Source organism: Microtus oregoni, unplaced genomic scaffold (assembly GCF_018167655.1).
Source record: "Microtus oregoni isolate MIOR12 unplaced genomic scaffold, Mior012 000046F_ref0000063, whole genome shotgun sequence".
In the NCBI taxonomy this organism is placed as follows: Eukaryota; Metazoa; Chordata; class Mammalia; order Rodentia; family Cricetidae; genus Microtus; species Microtus oregoni.
Genome location: NW_024543220.1, coordinates 10491438 through 10511358, shown reverse-complemented (window position 1 = coordinate 10511358; position 19921 = coordinate 10491438). Strand labels below are relative to the sequence as shown.

The 19921-nt window shown below is 52.8% G+C and overlaps 6 protein-coding genes across 7 annotated transcripts in view; 5 read left to right on the top strand and 1 right to left on the bottom strand.

Moving 5' to 3' along the window:
* LOC121435313 (H-2 class I histocompatibility antigen, Q10 alpha chain-like) overlaps positions 1–19921 on the top strand; it is a 731224-nt gene that overhangs the window by 614653 nt on the left and 96650 nt on the right. The window lies entirely within an intron of this gene.
* Positions 1–19921, top strand: part of LOC121435272 (H-2 class I histocompatibility antigen, Q10 alpha chain-like) — a 708503-nt gene that overhangs the window by 614977 nt on the left and 73605 nt on the right. The gene's annotated exons all lie outside the window — the stretch shown is intronic.
* Positions 1–19921, top strand: part of LOC121435270 (H-2 class I histocompatibility antigen, Q10 alpha chain-like) — an 808095-nt gene that overhangs the window by 740227 nt on the left and 47947 nt on the right. The gene's annotated exons all lie outside the window — the stretch shown is intronic.
* The window catches only part of LOC121435275 (H-2 class I histocompatibility antigen, Q10 alpha chain-like), a 703994-nt gene that overhangs the window by 636126 nt on the left and 47947 nt on the right, over positions 1–19921 (top strand). The window lies entirely within an intron of this gene.
* Positions 905–15904, bottom strand: Nfkbil1 (NFKB inhibitor like 1). Of its 2 annotated transcripts, none has more exons than XM_041634502.1 (4): positions 14942–15243; positions 14321–14597; positions 1826–2047; positions 905–1705 (listed from the first exon to the last, which is right to left on the bottom strand). In XM_041634502.1, the coding sequence occupies exons 2-4, from the start codon at positions 14583–14585 to the stop codon at positions 1119–1121; spliced, it is 1074 nt and encodes a 357-aa protein (XP_041490436.1). In that variant the 5' UTR covers positions 14586–14597; positions 14942–15243; the 3' UTR covers positions 905–1118. The 2 variants fall into 2 exon arrangements, with proteins under 2 accessions (XP_041490436.1, XP_041490435.1); XM_041634501.1 differs by lacking the exon at positions 14942–15243 and adding an exon at positions 15769–15904 and having other exon boundaries at positions 906–1705.
* On the top strand, positions 16060–18196 carry Atp6v1g2 (ATPase H+ transporting V1 subunit G2). Its single transcript, XM_041634583.1, has 3 exons — positions 16060–16227; positions 16486–16586; positions 17082–18196. Exons 1-3 carry the CDS (start codon positions 16146–16148, stop codon positions 17253–17255), a joined length of 357 nt encoding a protein of 118 aa, XP_041490517.1. The 5' UTR covers positions 16060–16145; the 3' UTR covers positions 17256–18196.

The following is a 19921-nucleotide window of genomic DNA, read 5'->3' as shown; positions in this document are numbered from 1 at the left end:
CTGAGTTCCCAGCTGTGTCTAGGTGTTGGTAGTGGAATATGCCTAGCGTCTCCATTTCCAGAGAGATGTTGAATTTGAGCGGAGGTACGGATGGATTTCCCTGCCCGTCTTCCACGTCTCAGAATTTGAGCGGTGATACGGATGGATTTCCCTGCCCATCTTCCATTCCTCTCTCCAATCCCTAGGACCTCAACCCAGGGTTCTTGGGAAGGAGATGCTTATGTGGAAGGCCAAGCCTGGGTTGTCCAGAGCTGAAGCCCGGGTTTATGGTTGGGAAGTCAAACAGTAGATACCAAGACTGGAGACCTGGAGAGGTGAGCCAGAGAAGGCGCTGCCCAGGAGCCCGGGTGTGGATCTCTAGTTGCCCAAGAACAGACAACCCAGTTTACATAATCTGGCTCTTTCCGGCCTCCTTCCTGCTTCTAATTTTAGCAGCTGAAATTCCCTCCCCCACAGGCTCTTTCTCCATCCCCTCTTTCTAGTCTCTGCCCTCCCAGGTCTTTATGATCCCCAGCCCTGGCTGCCCCCAACTCAGCTCTCTAGTGACTCAGCACAGGGAAAGCCCGTGTTGGGGTGCAGTGGGGAGGAGGATGTGGTTCTGGTTGGGGAGCAGGGGGGAGGAAAATGGTTTGTTCCCTTTTTTGACATCTTTCTTCAGCTGCAGACAGTGAAGTGGTCAGGACCCCAGGGGAGGGAGCAGAAGGGGTCTGAAGGACAAACTGGACCTTCTAAAGGCTGACCTCAAGGGAGGGTGGGTGGGCGGAGGGTGGGCTTCTGGCCTCCATGGAGAGCTCCCACTGTCTATGTGCTGCAGGTGTGTGGGAGCTGCGGGTTTCGACAGCTGGGCGGGAGAGGAGATGTCATGGTGATGAAAACCATAGCAATGGAAAAAGCAGAGCAGACTCTGGAGTGAGCGGGGGAACCAGGTCTTATTAGGAAGCGGCAGTCAAGAGCAGTGGTAGAGCCTCCCCTGCCCCACCCCCGCACCCATTACGTGAGCCTGCCCCATATCCTCTCTGTGCAGGGCCTGCCTCTGTCCATCCCCATCCATGACCTTGCGCCTCTTCCTGCCCATCCTTGAGGCTACACCCACACAGGTTCTTGCCCATCCCCCTGGGTCACTTGAGGGCTTCTGCGTGGCGGTTCAGGGCCTGAGAAAGGGCTGTCACCGCTCCCATCACGCGGCCCAGCTCCCAGGTCTCAATCTGGCTTCGGAATCGCTGCAGGAAGCGGTCAGGGTGCCATCGGACCTGCTGGGCTCTCAAGTACCTCCTCAGAGCCCCTTGTTCCTCCAGAGGGGGGCCCCTGGCCACCAATGCTGCAGCCATGGCCTCTGGGTCCCCTCCACCAGGACAGGGCCAGGGCACGTCACCAAAGCGCCAGAGGCTGCCCCTCCCTGCCCCTCGTGGGTGCTCTGCCCCAGGCCCAGGCTGGAGAGGATCTGTCTCTCTGCCCCCTTGAGCTTCTTGAGCCCGCCTGGCTCGGCTCTGGCGCAGTTCCTCCTCCTTGGCCCGGGCTCGCTCCCGGAAAAGCCGCTGTTCCTCTTCTTGCTGAAGCCAGCTGTGACTGGAGCCCTCCGCCCTTTGGGGTCTGCAGGATCTCTCTGCCTCTAGCTGCTGCCGCCGTTTCTGGGCATGCTCCTGAGCCAGGCGATCTGACCAGGCTGAGAAGGACTCGGGCTCCTGCACCTCGTGAGAAGCATCATCTGTTTGGAAGGAGGGATGCGGGTGTTGGAGAGAGGTGATTAGAAAGGCAGTGAGATAGAGCGCACTCGCCCAGGGCCTGGAGGAGGGCAGCTCTGGTGGCGGTGGCAGCGGGCCCTCACCTTCAAACCTCCCGATGGCCTCTTGCCACTCATCTTCCAGCTCGCCCTGCAGCTTCTGCCGCCATTCCCGCTCCTTGGAAACCTCCTCGTCCTCTTCCTCTTCGGCAGAATCCCAGGGGGGGCCCCAGCCCAGAATCTGCCCAGGAGTCTCCCCATCCTTATTCTTTATCCCCATGGCGGAGGGGCAGCGACTCAGCAGAGGCAGGAAGAAGTCCCTGTAAGCTGGGGGCAGAGACGGGGAGATCACCTGGGGCTCCAGCCCTGGCAGGGCCACCATCCTGGAGTCTCTAACTCCTGACATTCACGTACAATGACACGCGTGGTGAGTGTGGAAGCTTAGAGCGCTCTGACAGCTCCCCACAGCCTCAGGCGCTCCGTGTGCTGCAACAAAAGGCAGTTCTGGGCCCAGCTCCTGCCACCTAGGACAACTTCAAATTCTTTTGACTATTTTTTATTTTTGGTCTGAAACTATTATCACAACATACATATTTTTAATATTATATAGTTCTCACCCAAAACTACATATTAAGATTTCTGCCAGGCAGTGGTGGAACACATCTTAACTCTCAGCATGCAGGAGGCAAAGGCAGGTGAGTCTTGAGTTTGAGGCCAGCCTGGTCTACAAGGTGAATCCCAGGACAGCCAGAGTTACATGATTGACCCTGCCTCAGAAAACAAATAAGTAAATAAATAGGAATGGGAAGAGAGATCATCAGACGCCATGTCTGTATCACCACAGAGAAGCGCACATACTATATAGAGATCATCAGACACCATGTCTGTATCACCACAGAGAAGCACACATACTATATAGAACTCATCAGACGCCATGTCTGTATCACCACAGAGAAGCACACATACTATATAGAGATCATCAGACGCCATGTCTGCATCACCACAGAGAAGCACACATACTATTTCCACCCAGTAGGCTGAGTGAAATAAATGTTTCTGCAGGATTTCTCAGCCTTACCCAAGGGAGGCAACAATGAGGCGGGCAGCGGGCAGCTTTCCTGCCCCGTGGGCCCATCTTGTCTCCCAGAGTAGGGATGGGAGGCCAGCCTGGCTGGTTCCAGGAAGTGCTGTTCACCTACCAGGACAATGGCACAGAAGCAGGGCTGACCTGTCATTGCCAGGAAGATGGCAGGGCCTACCCATGGCTACCAAGGTGCCAATCCCCTCCGAAACCACATCAGGGTGAGGCAGGTTTCCTTAGTGCTGCTGTGACCTGCCTGCCACAAACCTCCCAGTTGTCCCACTTAGCAACTGCCTGCTCTGGCTTCTGCCTTTCAACTTCTTCCCACCAGGGCTCACAAGGGTGTGTGTTTACATGTGTGTGAGTGCACAGTGTGTGTGCTTATGTGTGTGTATATGACTGCATCCAGGCTTGCATAGGTTTAACTCAGGATTTTTGTTGTTGTTCACCAACACAGCCCACTTAAAATTCTGTTAACAGTCTGCTGCAAACCCCAGTCCTGCCTTGGTCCATGTAAACGCACACACGGCCCATGACCACACGCTATGCTGTGAACACACACACGGCCTGTGGCCACACGCTATGCTGTGAACGCACACACAGCCTGTGACCACACGCTAGGCTGTGAGTGCACACACGGCTCTTGACGACACGCTAGGCTGTGAATGCACACACGGTCTGTGACCACACGCTATGCTGTGAACACACACACGGTTCGTGACCACACGCTAGGGCTGTGAGTGCACACACGGCTCTTGACGACACGCTAGGCTGTGAGTACACACACGGCCTGTGACCACACGCTATGCACATTTGCTCAGAGGCAGGCGACCAGCCTGGCAATTTGCTTTTCTAAAATTTTTCTTTTTTTCTGAAATACCCAACTTATTTTATTAGCTATGGTGTGTGTGTGTGTGTGTGTGTGTGTGTGTGTGTGTGTGTGTGTAAGAGAGGGCCTCATGTGGCTCTCAGAGCCCTAGAAGTCACTTTGTAACTGTAGCCTAGGCTGGCCTCAAACCTCTGACTCGTGTGTCCGAGGTGTGTATGGATCACACATCCACTTCAGTTAATAGAATATTTAGGGCACCCACATCACACATGGTTAAATACACCCCCAAGGCTGACAGTAGGCAGTACTAACTTAGACAGGGCCTCACTGTAGACTCAGCCGGGCTGAAGCTCACGCCTTCCTCCTCACAGGTTTTTCACCTAGCACCTGTATTTTCCCGGGAACCTACTGTCTGTTTTACTTTCTGGCAACGGTAAGGAGTGCTCCCTGTGAGTCTGAGACAGGACTCTCTCCACCCCTGGTTGCTAGACTGTGCCAAACCTGTATATGTGTATGCCTATGTATGCATATGCCTCTGCTCAGGGTTGGTGTTCCGAGCCAAAGCGTGAGAAGCCTGTGAGTTGTTCACAATGTCTGTGTCACGAACACACAGTGTACCGCCTTCCTTCCTGTACGTGCATACCGACCTTTTCATGTTGCTAATGGGACAGATCAAGAAATGGTTTTAATAAAAGGCCGGGAGGTGTTGGCACACACCTTTAATCCCAGCAATCGGGAGGCAGAGGCAGGGAGTTCTCTGTAAGTCTGTGGCCAGTCTGATCCAGAGTGAGTTCCAGGATAACCAGAGCTATGCGGAGATCCTATCTCAAAAAAAAAAAAAGTTTTATTAATAAATTTATTTATTTTTAATTTTTCTGGCTACTAGTATTTATTTTGTGAATATCCTATTCATATTTTTCATTTTCTTCTTTGGAAATTTTTCCATACTCATACAGATATGAAAGTCCTTTGTTTTCTGTGTGTATAGCCTTGGCTGTCCTAGAATTCTGTAGACCAGGCTGGCCTCACTCACACTCAAGAGCTCCATCTGCCTCTGAGTCCCAAGTGCTGTGATTAAAGGCGTGGCTTATGAAAGTCCTCGTAGGACGGTTAAAACAGTTACCCCATCTATCCTTTAAAAGTTTTTAATTCTCTCCCAAAATTTTCTTCCTGACTTCCTTTCAGCTTTGGGAAGAATGGTGCCCGCAGAGGCCAGAAGAGGAAGACAGATCCCTGAGCTGGAGTTACAGGCGGTTGTGAGCACCCAGCACATGGACCTGGGTCCTTCGAAGGAGCTGCCTCTCCAGACCCTACACCAACTTTTCCAATGTTCATTAGTATAGACTTTTCCCCCCTTCCTTCCTTCCCTCCCTCCCTTTTTCTTTTTTAAGATAGGGTCTCACCATGTAGCTCAGGCTAATCTAGAGTGCACAGATCCACCTGCCTCTGCTTCCCAACGGCCAGGACTAAAGGTGTGTGGGATCATGTCTGGGAAGAAGTGTATATGGAAAGGGTCCGTGAAGAGACACCTTCCCTTAACAACAGGAGCAGGTCCTCTCCTCACCTCTGACAGCAGCCCCTGCTGCTGCAGAGACACAGCTCAGTGGAGACATGCCAACTTGCTTGCCTCGGCCATGCCCAATGCCCTGGCTGGGACCTCACACCACAAACAAGAACAACACTCCTGCGGCCCCAGGGGTAACCAATGCTTCACTTTCTTGGGACAGGGGCCCCCTTTTCTGCCAGCATGTCTCTCTTTGAGGTCAGCCTAGTCTGACCAACTGGGTTTCACCCTGTGAGTCAGGAGGTCTCTGTTCTCGGAGGACGCCCTGGTTTAGAGCAAACCTCAGTCAAATCAGGACTGAAAACAGGGAGGGCTGCTGCCCTCTGAAGATGCCTCTGGGGCAAGCTTGCGTCTCTGGTAGGATACAAGGTGGGTTTCATGACCCCTCCCTCACTCACCCTGGGATATATTCTCAGAACTGGTCTAAATTCTGTCTTTAACTTCTCAAAAAACAAAGCAAACAAAACCTTATTTTCCTTTGTAATAACACTTGGCCCTTGTTTCCACCCTGATGAGGAACACTGAGCTATAATCCTGCCTACAACTGGATCTTTTTACCGTAATTTTGGCCCAGGTTCCTCCTATTCAGTACTTTCTGACCCTGCGTGGCCCAACAGGTGCCTCCCTGGAACTCAGCCTTAGATGACATCTTTGATGGCCATGCATGTCCCACTCAGCCTCCAGCTTCTCAGCCTCCAGCACCTTCCCCTGCGACATCTCTGTCTCCCCCCTCCAACTGCACCTCCTCCTCACCCACGCACATTCTCTCTCTCACACATTCATTCAAGGACTTCACCCCCAACATCTGTGCCCTCGGCAAAGCAGCTAAGAGAGACCTCATCCCCTTCTCCCGAAGGCTGTGTCCCAACTGTTCCAGGTCCAGTCCCCACACTGGACAGCCTCCCCTCCCCTCCCCTCCCCTCCCCTCCACTGGACAGCCTCTCCTCCCCTCCAGTCCCCACACTGGACAGCCTCTCCTTCCTCCAGCCCCCACACTGGACAGCCTCTCCTTCCCTCCAGTCCCCACACTGGACAGCCTCTCCTCCCCTCCAGTCCCCACACTGGACAGCCTCTCCTCCCCTCCAGTCCCCACACTGGACAGCCTCTCCTCCCCTCCAGTCCCCACACTGGACAGCCTCTCCTTCCCTCCAGCTCCCTATCTCTCTTTTTCCCCTCTGCTCCAATCCTCCAAGAATACTAACCGTTTACTATTTCCTTCAGGTTTTTTGTTTGTTTGTTTTCGAGTCAGGGTTTTTCTGTAGCTTTGGAGCCTGTCCTGGCACTAGCTCTATATAGACCAGGCTGGCCTCAAACTCACAGAGATCTTCCTGCCTCTGCCTCCCGAGTGCTGGGATTAAAGGCGTGCGCCACCACTGCCCGGCTCCTTCAGGTTTTTAGGGATCCAAAACTTCACACTGCACGGTGAACACACAATCTTGGCTGTCTCCTGTCTGTGCCTAGACTAGGACAATCCCCTGCCAAGGTCCTGTGGTCTCCTCACCTGGCCTACAGAAATGGGACACTCTGTAGCACTTTCCCCAATCCAAGCAGTAGTGGGGAGGGACTGAGAGGACAGGAGGGGGGGAGCTGGAGTTGGGATATAAAAACAAACAGAACCACTGATCAGGAAAAATTTTTTTTTTTTTTTTTTTTTTTGGTTTTTTTGAGACAGGGTTTCTCTGTGGCTTTGGAGCTCGTCCTGGAACTAGCTCTGTAGACCAGGCTGGTCTCGAACTCACAGAGATCCGCCTGCCTCTGCCTCCCGAGTGCTGGGATTAAAGGCGTGCGCCACCATCGCCCGGCAGATCAGGAAAAATTTAACAATTAGAAAACCTACGTGTGTTTCAAAGGACCTGAAAATCAAATAATCCCAGTCCTGAAAGCCGCACCGTGACCGCCACTATCAGCAGCCCGTGACCACCACTGTTAGCGGCACTGTGAGATTTTCCGGCAATCTTAAAGATGTACCTCTTCTCTGTAGGGATCAAATCCTGGCACCAGTGCTTGGGTCAAGTCTGCTCTCACTGACCATCAGTGGCCCACACTTCTTAGACACTCCGTTTCTTTCTCACTCACAGCAGACAGCTGGTAATAGGATCTGTGTCCTGGCTTTCCGTTGGGAAAATGTTTAGCAGGGATATAATAATACACACATAGTCAACCTGAGGCATTTGGCTCCAATTGCTCCTGATACTGTACAGTAACCTACAGGAGATGAGCGATGGACTAAAGACCGTGGCCAGACAGAGCCTCCAGTCTGATATTGTGTCTGCAGGACATTTAGGCTGCTTCCTCACGCCATGGACGCAACTGAAGACCTAAGTCTCTGGTAAAGAAGCAAGCACCGTGAGCAGGAGCGGGCACGGGTAGGGGCAGGGAGTGTGAGAGGGCCTGGGCGAGGAGGGCGAAAAGGAAAGGGTATTTTTAGTTAAGAAAGAAGTTTGTGTTGATTACGATTCTCCTAAGATAAAGGGACTGGACTTTCCAAAATGGAAAAGAAAAGACGAGGGCGAAGGAACGAGCGTGAGTCACAGGTCTGCACTCAGCTCGAAGACGGTGAGCCTGTGCTGCTGCTTAGCGGCCCCGAAACCGACATCAATGCCACACCTCCCACGGCTAAGGCCCAAGTCTCCTGAGACGCCGCTCCCGCTGCGGTTAAGAACATTCGCCAAAAGCTGGCTTCACGAGACAGAGATTTCATGTTGTCGTGATGATCGTTTTCTGCTGAATTTGTTGGATTTTCTGTTACTCTGAAAACTGAATTTTAGCAAAACTAGGATTTTGCTCATTTAAAATTCAAGCCAGGTGCAGTAGCACATAGCTTTAATGCCAGCACTTGTGAGGGAGCGGCAGGAGGGTCTGTTTGTTCCAGAATAGCCTAGTCTATATAGTTCAGAACAGCCAGGACTATGTAGAAGCCTGTCTAGAACACAACAGAAATAAGTGAAACAATACCTTCCCAGGAGTCTCACCTTCCCCTCTCTGGTTAGCCGGGAGCCAGTGCTCAGAGACCTGCAGGCCCATCCTGCAGAGTCCGGCTGCAGCCTCAGGAGGCACCAACAGCTGCTGACCTCAAGGAACTACTGAATGGATTTACCTCGCTAAGACAAAAGGTAGTTTTCGAGCATGCTCGAGGCAAGGTGCAGGGCATTAGGACAGCAGTCAGCTAAGCACGGACACTTTCTCTTCCAAAGGGATCGCAAGTCCCAAGTGCCAGCCAGAGACCAGCGAGTCCTCCCTCAGAGTTCCCTGGACTGGGCGCTGCCAGTTCCCCTCCACTGCAGCCAGATGGCAAGGCCTGCCGCTCCGGGTGTCAGTCCAGAGGTAAGGCTCTTCTGGTAAAAGAGCAAGCTGCCTGTTCCTAGGCGCTGCTTGGGGATCCCTTTCTCTTTTTCCTTAGACACCCCAGATCCTAATGAATAGCCAAGATCACTTCTCCTTTCTGAGCTGTAATGGTGTAATTTAACCTCTTTTTTTTTCCCCCAGAGATTTTGTGTCTGAGTATTTTGGCAGCACCCGCCCATCCCCACACGTATGTACGGGATGCAAGCAGAGGTCAGAGAGGGAGGCTGTGAGCATGGTACTGCAGCACCCGCCCATCCCCACAGGTATGTACGGGATGCACGCAGAGGTCAGAGCTGGAGGCACAGGTGGCTGTGAGCTGAGCGTGGTGCTGGGAGCTGAACCTGGTCTTCTGCAGGGGCGACAGGCGCTCTCTCCACCTCAAGCTCTGTGTCGTTTGACCCTCCAGGCATTGAGGGACCCAACGCATTTCAAGGAATTCATCCCTGCTCTGTTCCCTCAAGGAGACCTCTTAAACTTCCTGGGTGCTGCCACCTTTACTCCCATACCCCAGTATTTCAGACTCCGTAGACATCCGCAGGGTCCCTCTGTCCTGATGGTCACTGCTGCGTTCTTCCTGGAGTCTCTGCGTGGTCACCTATACCCCGCCCTGCCTTGCTGTCCTGCAGCTTTCCCTCAGGCCCAGTGTACGATGGTCTTGTGCGAGGGCCGCTCACTGTTATTTTGTTCAGATGCTATTGTTTTAAGGAACCAACTCCTCACCCAGAAAGGCGCCATCTTTGCGCAGGCTGGGTCTGAGATGCTCACAGCACCCTGTCTCGGGATGGCTCTCCCATCCTGGCAGCTTCCCTATTCTAACCTATAAATGACTGCAAGTCTCAGAACCACCTGACCGCCCCTCGGTGCTGTCTCCCTTTCCCTATGTTTGGATGTTTCTCCTCCCTCACTCCAGCCAGAAACACAACAACTGTCCTTGTCTAACTCGGACATCAGCCTCCTGGCTGGGGCTCCTCGCAGCCCTCACAAACCCTTTCTGTGTTTATTCTCTTTTGTGTCTTTGGTCGCTGCTTACTCAAGCTCCTGGGAAATCAACGTCTTCCTGATTCTAGGTCTCAGCTCCAGCTGGTGCCACCTCAGGGCAGCAGTCACTGCTGCCCTGACGCCCCCTCCCGCCACCCAGGACCTCCTGACCTAGTGTCGTCTTCTGACCTCCGGTCTCCTTCAACAGCAACCCCACCTCCCTTTCCAGAACGTCCGCTGCCCAGTGGTCTCACAACTATAGCACATGAGCACTGCCAGCAAGGGCCCCCAGCCCTGCTGCAGCTCCAGAAGACGGCCTCCATCTTGTGTGAGCCTTGTGTGTAGGGGGTGTGGATGCCGTTCTGTGGTGGGCTCGGCTCAAGCAAGGCTGCTGCCCTCTGAGCAGGGTCAGAAAGAGTTGCCTCTGGGGCTAGAAGAACGCAGAGCTGGTACAGCCTGGCCATGCGATCGTGAGGCCCTGCGTCTGCTCCCCAGCCCACGCCTGCCATCCCAGGCCCCCCTACAGACTCAGGGGCGAGCTAGCCTGGTGTACACAGTTAAAAAGAAACAAGACACTATCTCAAATAAAATGGAACTTGAAGTCCAAACACAACTGTATCCTCTGACCTCTACACACAGAAAAATAAAACTAAATTTTAAAAGAGGAAGAATTCAGCTTAACAAGCCCTGGCTGCAGTCTGTCTTAGGGTGTCGCGATAGCACTGAAGAGATTTTAAGGAGTAGGCTCAGGCCATCTAGTCTGAGCCCTAGTAACTCATGACATCTTATAGTGATACAGTCCCAAGTAGAAATAACTTTTTCTTCTGTTTTTTTTTCCCTCTTTTTTTTTCTTTGTTTTTTCGAGACAGGATTTCTCTGTAGCTCTGGGGCCTGTCCTAGAACTCAAGTCTGTAGACCAGGCTGGCCTCAAACTCACAGAGATCCACCTGTCTCTGCCTTCTGAGTACTGGGATTAAAGGTGTGCACCACCACCGCCTGGCTTCAAGAAGAAATAAACTGTATAATGTATCTGACAATAAGGAATGAATGCCCACGTAAGCATCTAGACATGAGCCCACACAAGTGTCCCTTTCCATAAGACCTGAACAACCAGGGCACCATGGAGTGAAAATGCTTCCTACTGCCCATATAGAACTGGACACCTAAGTGTAGACAGCTCCTCTCTACCGTCTACACTGCAGCGATAAATTCTCTGCTGCCTCTGATACCACCCCCATGGTTTCACGTAGCTCAGACTGGCTTTGAATTGCGCGTGTAGCCAAGGCTGGCCTTGAACTCAGTCTTCCTGCCTCAGTCTCCTGGGATTACAGGCGTGTGACACCTTGCCTGGATCTGGTAAATTCTTTCATTACCCATTTCCTGACAGGGCAAGGCACTGAGACCCGTGCTGGGTCACTGCAGACTGCGGCTGGGGGACAGTGGAACATAAACCGTGCCTAGTCATTTCCAAACAAGGCCGGCATCAGGGTGGCAGTGCAGGGAGTGTTACATAAAGACAAACTGTGTTCCAGCTCCTGGGGCAGCAGAGTCGGGATACCAAAAGGTCAAAACTGCCTAGGCTACACTTGTGGCCGCCATCTCAAACTAAAAAGAGAACAAGGAGGCCTGGGGCTGAGGCTCAGGGCTTTGTCTGGTGTGTACAAGGCCTTGGGTTAAGTCCCAGCACCATGAAAAAAGAAAACTAAAATACAGTGGCTCACACCTATAATCCCTGAATTTAAGTGGGGCCCCTGGCTCACACCTGTAATCCCTGAATTTAGGTGGAAACCCTGGCTCACACTTATAATCCCCGAATTTAGGTGGGGACCCTGATTTATACCCATAATCCCCAAATTTAGGTGGGGACCCTGACTTATACCCATAATCCCCAAATTTAGGTGGGGACGCTGATTTACACCTATAATCCCCAAATTTAGGTGGGGACCCTGGCTCACACCTCTAATCAAGCGGAGGAAGACACATCTCTGTACATTCGTGGCTAGCCTGGCCCACACATCGAGTTCCAGAACAGCCAAGACTACAGAGAGACCCTGTCTTAAAAAAAAAAAACAACCAAACAAAACCATCAGAACAACTAGAACAAATCTTAAACCCCAAACCCAAATATCACAACAATTATTTGCTTGTTTCTCACCCCCCAGAAGGCCTGAGAAAACCACTGTTTGTCATTGTCGCCGTTTCACATGGGCTCCACTGGTGGGCTCCTCTGACGGTTGAGAGAGCTCTCCCACGAGGTTCCAAAAAGTTACCAAATCCTACAAGGGAGGGGGGCTCTTCCCTCTTCTGGCCTCTGGTGGGTATGATAAACCCGCACAGTCACTTCAGCGAACTCTGGCATCCCTCAGACCTAACGTGGGAACTGAGGGAGACTCCTGAAGGAGCTGCAGTCTTTCGTCCTGCTCTTGGTGATGGCGGTTTCTTTATGGAGCCGCCAAAGTTAGAGCGCCACCTGGTGGCAGGGCTGGCGAGTGACAGTCTGAGAGGGTTTCCTCTTTGGGACAGTGGCAAACTCTCAACTCTGACATCTCAGACAAGCTCCTGAGCCTCCTACAATACAGTGTTTTGCCTCCGTGTCTCAAATGTTCCACATGCGTCTCAGAACTCAATACTATGACGGAGGTACCTGCTCCACCATCAGGAGCTACTCAGCAAAGTTCACCTGAGCCACATAAAATAGCAGTTATTGTTAGCTAGCAAAGCTGCAGCTAGTCTGTGGGTCATGTGCTCACCAAGGCCTCCTGAGGTAAGGACAGCAAGCAGCTGCCCCAGGCACTGGGCTTTGTCACCATCCAGGCTTGTGAAAGCATTTCTAATGAGACCCAAATTGTAAAACTACCTTGGGTAACAACTGGTCTCCATCACTTAGACCAAACACACATTCTGTGGTGACCCTGAGCTGAAGGTTAACTGTCTGACCATTTAACTGCTGTCTGCCCGCTTTGTAAACAAGCCTTGGTGGCGGCAGATGTCAGAGCTGCCTTTCTGTGCACGTCACAGTTGTATTCACTGCCCTGAGAAACTCAGAGAAACCGGAGGAGGTCGAGGCTGCTTCCAGCTCGCTACCCTGCTTGGAACAGTCCCGCTGATGGTAAATAAAGACTCCGTTGGACTTATTCAGGCATCTGGGGAGTTTCACTCCTCAGACACTCCATAACAAAACCAGCCAGCCAGCTGCAGCCTGCATCTGGCAAACTTACGCTCTTTAAGCTTAAAAAAATATTAAAGTATGCAGAATTAAAGAAAAGAATTTTTTTCTTTTTGACCAAGGAGAGGTCAAGCTGGAGATGAGGGAAGGAGCAAGCAGGGTTGGTGCTGTTCACACTCTATGTTCAGAAGGCAAACCCTCAGTGGACAGAGCCCCCTCTTGGCTCTCCCCTCTAGTCAGGAGGCCGCTCCCTATGGTGCTGCTTCTGCCGCACAGTAGAAGCAACACTTCATGCTGCTTTCAGAACTGCCTGGGATTTGATGGCGCTCTTCTGGAAGAGCCTAGAGGAGGTCACCTGGCTGGGGGAGCCAGGGCAGACAAGCACACGAAGCGTTGGGCTCAGCAGGATAAACTTATCACCCTGGCTTGCATTTAGGTTAGATTTGCTTGTTTGTTTGAGACTGAGGCCTGGACCAGACTGGCCTTGGGTGACCCCGCACTCCTGAGTGTTGGGGTTACAGGAGTGTGCTGTAATCTCCCATCTTTGTAGGTGGCTCGGTTGTTTCAGAGCAGGTTATCTGCACAAACCGGAGGCTAGAAGGGGGCTGTTTGCACTGTGAAGCCATTAGCAATGATTTGAGATGCTCTGTTGTTATTTTGAGGAAGGGTCTCTCTTATAGCTCTGGCTGGCCTGGGGCTCACTATGTAGGCCAGGATGGCTGTGAGCTCAGTCCTGACTGCCTCTGCCTCCAAAGTACTGGATTAAAAGTAGCTTTAAATTAGATTTTTGGTGGAGACCGGGGAAAACTGGTCCCTAGGGTGTTTCAGAAGTCTGCATCAAGGAACACGAATCTGTTCCCAACACAGGAATGCAGGTCTCCGGCAGAACTCCAGGCCAGGTTTCACATCTGCGGGTCATCCCAGCTGGTCATGTGACAGCCAGCAAGGATACTTTGTTAGACTTTGTGGCAAACCACAAAGGTTGCTATTGTTCTAATTTACAGAGAGACTTGAACTAAGCTGGGGGTGGGAGGCGGGCAAGCTTCTTGCAGCTGGGATCTGACTCTAACTCCCGCAGGGCTGTGCTACAGACAAACAGCCCTCAAAGAAACAAAGTAACCACTAATCCTGCAAGAGAGGAAATGTAGCGGAAAAGGTTGCAGGCTGGGTGGCTGGGGGTGGCCGCAATCTCAGTGCTTGGGAGGATGCTGAGCCAGCCTGAAAAACACAGCAAGACCCCAACTCAAAACAATACCCCGGCACAGTCACACAGTCACACCACACTAAACCAAACACACACACACACACACACACCCTCTTAGTTGACGGGACTGGGCAATTTTAGGATAACATTATCTGTTACTGTAAGGCATGTGATGGCCACATGCCAACCAGGTCAACCGATTCAACAGGTCCCAAGGACCATACAACTAGCTCTCCCAACTATGTTTGTTGTTGTTGGAGGCACGGTCTTTCTACGTAGCCCTGAAGCTCACTGTGTAGACCAGGCTGGCCTGGCCTCGAACTCAGAGATCCTCCTGCCCCTGAGTGCTCAGGTCAAAGGCGTGCGCCACCACACCAGGCCTTCATTTCCTCTCGGATCGGCCTCTCGTGACCAGTTCCCCCGACCCACTCACCATCAGGGCCCTGGCGGGCTGCAGCGTGCAGCGCCGTGTCGCCGTGTCGGTCCTGGTGGGCAGGGTCAGCCCCGAGACGCAGCAGCAGGCACAGAGCTGGGGCATCGTGGCGGGCGCAGGCCCTGTGCAGGGGAGGGGGCTGCCCGGCATCCACATCGAGGCCCGGGTGTCGCTGGAGGAGAGCCTGGGCCCGCGCCAGCCGCCCTGCCGACAAGTACCGCCGGAAGCGGCGCTCTCGGCGTTGCCAGCGGGAAGCAGAGGCCATGGAACTCTTGGGCTGAGGAAGAAGTGGGAAATGTGAGGACACGACCGCCTGCTGCTGCCTTCACCTCCCATCTCCCTCACAACTCAGCGGAGATGAAGCTTGTCTATAACCTAAACTCTCGTCCCTGACCATCTGACTGGTTGGGGGGCCGGGGAGGCAGAGTTGGGGTCGGGGCCACAGGTTTCACTTTGGATGTAATTTTTGAGAAAATGATACACGATTGCTTTAAGGCTCCAGAGTCCAAGAAAAAAGTTCATTCTGGACTTTGGAGGGGAAAAGAAAAAACAAAAAAATCAAGTAAGGCCAGAGCGGGGAAATTTTCATCAGCCATGATCTAGAAACGGAATACAATGCACCCGACAGACAGACAGACGTGGAGGCTTCGTCCTCGGGGGCCGGGGGGGGGGTGACTCATCAAACCTGCTCCCCGCCCCCCAGGACCCGCGGAGCTGGAGGCCCGAGCCCGTGTTTAGGTCGCTCCGAGAAGGGAGGCGGAGGCGGGAAGGGAAGAGCGCTCCGGGCGGGCGGATATGAACTGCGGGGCCCGTCCGGAAATCATTCCGTCCACACTGGGTGACTCGCGATTAGGCCTCCGGAGGGGAAACAAGGTGATCGCGACACAGGGTCCTCCTGAAACCGGAAGACTGGATCAGAGGCCGGGGCTGGAAGGCAGGAGGGCTATGTGGAAGTTTATCTCCGACCCTTTCACGGGGGGGGGGGGGGGAGGGGAATACTTTAATAACGGATAGAAAAAAAATGAAAAGAGAAAAAGAGAAAAGATGGGGGAAGTAAAGATGAAAAAAATTACAGTGAAAAAAATTTAATCCCAGCACTTGGGAGGCAGAGGCAGGCCGATCTCTTGAGTTCGAGGCCAACCTGGTCTACAAAGTGAGCTCCGGAACAGCCAGGGATACACAGAGAAACGCTGTCTCGGAATACTGAACAAAACAAAGAAAGAAAAAAAAATCACAATGGGGCCAAATATATAAGTAGATCCAAAAACAAAAATACATGAGACGACGCTAAGAAGGCGAACGTAGGACGGCAGGCGAGATGTGTGCAGACGTTCGGATTTGGGAAATCCAAATTAAAAAAAAAAAAAAGATGGAGACTGAGGGGGGGGGGGAGACCGAGCAGAGCTGGGAGTGTGAAACCCACGGTACTGTTCCAAGCACACCCTTACCTTCCCACACCGTGCTCATCGTCTTTGCGTCTCCTCTGAGACCACCAACCACGCTCTCCTCCCACCCGAACACCGCAGCCTCCCCTTCCCCCATCCTCAGCCCTGCAGACCCGGGGACACCGAGGCCCTGCACCTGCCGCCGTTAGTCAGCACGGCCTGGTCTCTGCTGCCCCCAGGCGGCCGTATGGGGTACTACCTCAGCGAGGCGCCGGAGGAGGACCAGTCCTCGGTGTGAGGATGCTGGAGAGAAAACGGGAGCACTAAGACCCAGTGGGAGTGGAGGACTGCAGCGACGGGCCGGAGGAGTAGGCGCTGGAGGGTGGGAGCCATCTGGTACCTTGGTCGCCTTCGCAACAGCATCCTCTCTAGTGGCAAAAATGGCCAGTCAGTCCCAGGGTATCCAGCAGCTCCTGCAAGCAGAGAAGAGGGCAGCGGAGAAGGTGGCCGATGCCAGGAAGAGTGAGCCTCCTCTTTCCTCTGGAAGGAGAATCTAGGGGCAGGGGATAGCGGGCATTTGAGTCCTTAGGAAAACCCAAGGATAATGGAGACAGAGCTGGGGGCCGAAAGCTTATTAGGATAGAAGAAGTGGGTGGGTTTTAGAATCAGCGCTTGGTTGGCTGACAGGAAGCTGAATAACTTTCTGGGGGGGGGGGGGCTGGTCCCTGCTCCCACACCTGTGTGTGTGTGTGTCTATACCCACTGTCTTTCTGCCTCTAGGGAAGGCCCGGCGACTGAAGCAGGCGAAGGAGGAGGCTCAGATGGAGGTGGAGCAATACCGCAGGGAGCGTGAGCAGGAGTTCCAGAGCAAGCAGCAGGCGGTGAGCTGACGGGCAGCAGGGGTGGACCCGCCCAGGTGCAAATTTAGTGGGCGCCTCCTGTGAGACGTGTGCAGGTGCCTCAACAAGAGACTGGGGTGTGAGGGGACAGAAGGGATCCTGGCCACATCGATGGGGGAGCAGCCTTCACAGTCTGTGTGGAGTGCAGCAACATCGATGGGGGAGGGGAGCAGCCTTCACAGTCTGTGTGGAGTACAGCAACATCGATGGGGGAGGGGAGCAGCCTTCACAGTCTGTGTGGAGTGCGGCAACATCGATGGGGGGGGCAGAGTTTTATGGCCATTGTGGTGAGGTTTTAGACTCTGAGTGAGAAATCGGGATTGTGCTCACCTGTCTGGTATCTAGATGTTTTTGTGGGGTGCATGTAGTTTTGAAAAGGTTTTCCAAGCTTTATTCGGGATCCTCCTTTCTACACGCTGGGACCTTTCTTTCTCTGTTTCTGCCTTTTTCTTTCTTTCCCTCCTCCCCCTCCCTCAGGCCATGGGCTCTCAGGGGAACCTGTCTGCTGAAGTGGAACAGGCCACCAGACGCCAGGTCCAGGGCATGCAGAGCTCCCAGCAGAGAAATCGGGAGCGTGTCCTGGCTCAGCTTCTTGGCATGGTCTGTGACGTCAGGCCCCAGGTCCACCCCAACTATCGGATCACTGTCTAGAACATCATAGGGACAATGTCCCTAGAGGCTGACTCCTGCCAGCTCCTTCCACAGAGAAATATCCCAACTGGAATCGCTTGCTTGTGTAGCATGCACAGAGTCCTGGCTTTGATCCCTAGTACCCCCGCCCCGTCACTTCACATCATAACCTGTTCCTAGGAGAGATTATCCTAGGGGACAGGAGCCAACATTCTCCCACAAGGCTTACAGCCTACTCAAACCCGAACCTCTGTCCACTGGAACTATACTAAGGAATGCCCAGCTCGTCCTCGCCCGAGCCTTCTGTGAGACATGTGTGACATGGTGACAGGGGTGTGGATCGCACCCTGACTTCAGAGCTGGCGGGTTTGGGCTCCTCTCCCTCCTCTGTTCCTTGCTGGCTGCTAGACTGGGACAAGCTATTTAACCTGGAAGCCCCAGTGCCCTCCTGTTTGTAACTGGAATGATAACAGTGTTCGCCTTGTAAGGTGGTGCTGTGACCCGTGCTGTAAGAAGTCAGCACAGCTCCAGATGGGCACTAGTTGTGATTCAATGAATGGCAAGCCCATGCTATGACTACTGCCCCGACCCCTGCTTGCCTGGCCGAGTCCTAATACTCTGTTCTCGGCACTCCGTGATGCTCGGTCATTGTGACTCCAGCAATCTCTAAAGAATGTCTGTGCTGCTCTTCCCAGGCACCTCATGGCCCCTGAAAAGTCAGTATGATAATGCCATTTAGCCCCTCGCGGAGTCCCAAGTGTATGTTGAACCCCTTAGTGCCTCTCTCTGTTTCTCGTGAGTGGGTCTCTCCCTTTGGCTCTCCTTCCCTGTTTGCCCGAAGCCTACTGCACCTCAGAGCTGAAGGATGCAGTGACACCCACATTCACGGGTTCCTTTCTGTGCCCTCAACACCTCGCTTCCCCGTGCAACAGCAATGTCAATAAAGTATCCACGGCGCGTCACTTGGTGATGGGAGCAGCCTCTTCTTGCCTCACCCTTTCTCATTTTGATTCGCTCGCCTCAGATCTCTGCAAGAGGCTGAGCTGGGACGCTTTTTGGAAAAGCAAAAACACATAGTAATGTATTAATTTCCCTCAAACGGGAACACGTGCGGCTCTTTGGGAACCGAGGCCTGCATAGGATAACAGTAAGAGACAAGCTGGCGTGTCGGGACAGGCACTCTGCACCTTCCCTTGTTCTACCTGCTTATTAGTGCCTGGTGTGTGTGTGCGTGTGCACGTGTGGTGTGTGTCTGTGCATGTGTGTGAAAGAGAGAGGGGGGGAGGGAGGGAGGGAGGGAGAGAGGGAGAGAGAGAAAGTCTCACGGTGTATCTTACTACGTATCCCTGGCTGTCCTGGAATTTGCTAAGGAGACCACCTCGCCTTGAACTCACAGAGATCCACCAGCCTCTGCCTCTTGAGTACTGGGATTAAAGACGCACCACCATGCCTGGCTTGTGTGTTTAGATCTTGGCTCTCATTATGTAAAGTATCAGATGATAGGCTGTTGTGTCCCCAGAGCCCAGGATAGCACTTGGCACATGATTGGCAGCTGGCAAATACCATAGAGTAAAATAATACTGGGGTGGGAGACTGCTCTGTGACCCTGTTCTTGCAGCAGCTCTCCTCACTACGGGAGGAGCTCCTCTCCTTTCACCCAGTGAGAATCAGTGAGGTAACCTATAGTCTTTTCTTGCATGACTTTTCTGTAGGTAGACATAAAAGAAAGTCCATTTATGCCAGATAGCTCACTAATGAAAGACCTAAGAAATGTCTCCTCCAAGTCTAGACTGGCAGACCGAGGGGCCCGTTGTCGGTAGCGTGGATGATAGGTCATTCACAGGAGCAGGGAGACCGAGGAGCCCATTGTCGGTAGCGTGGGTGGTAGGTCACTCACAGGCGCAGGGAGACTAGAGCAGCTTTTCATCAAAAAGTCTTCTTCCTCCATCATTAGAGCTCTCTGATCCACGCGGATCCACCGGAGACTCCCGTCACCAGGGACTGTTTACCGGTGACACAGTCTGGGAGAAGGGCTCTGTGTCTTGCAACTTCTTTCTGAAAGTCTTTCATGAAAATCTCATGAGGGGGGATGTATCAATCCAGAAGAAATAGCTATGTAAAATCAACCAGAGTTTTGAAGTAGGGAGACAGATGTGATGGGAAATTGGGATGCTTCCATCTTGGTGTGACCGTGCTATCTGGACTGCTTCGGCCGTCTTGCTTTATTCTCTGTTTGCTTATGTTTATAGGAGTAGTTGAGCAGGGCACGGTGCCTACTGCCTTTAATCCCAGCACTTGAAGGCTGAGGTGGGAGAATTGAGGGTCTGAGGCTAGTCTGGGCCATATAACAGACTCAAACTTACTGACAAAGAAAAGGAATCACAGTAAGACGAGGCTTCTCCTTGCTCTGGGCCACTGGCCCAGGTTTAAGCATTGCTAAAATCACTATGAACGTTAATGAGTTGTTTATTTATCGTAAGGGCTCCTCTGATGTTCACCAACAGGTGGGGCAATTTGACTCTCTACTGACAGCTGTTGGACAATTCCTTTCTGCCTCAGCTGCCTTAAGCAGGACTGTGAGTCAGCCAGCCAGCCAGCCAGTCAGATCATCCTTTGCCCAGCACTGGCCATTTTGAACACTTTGGGAAAACCACCCAGTGATGACAGCTAATTGTTCCAGCTCTTTA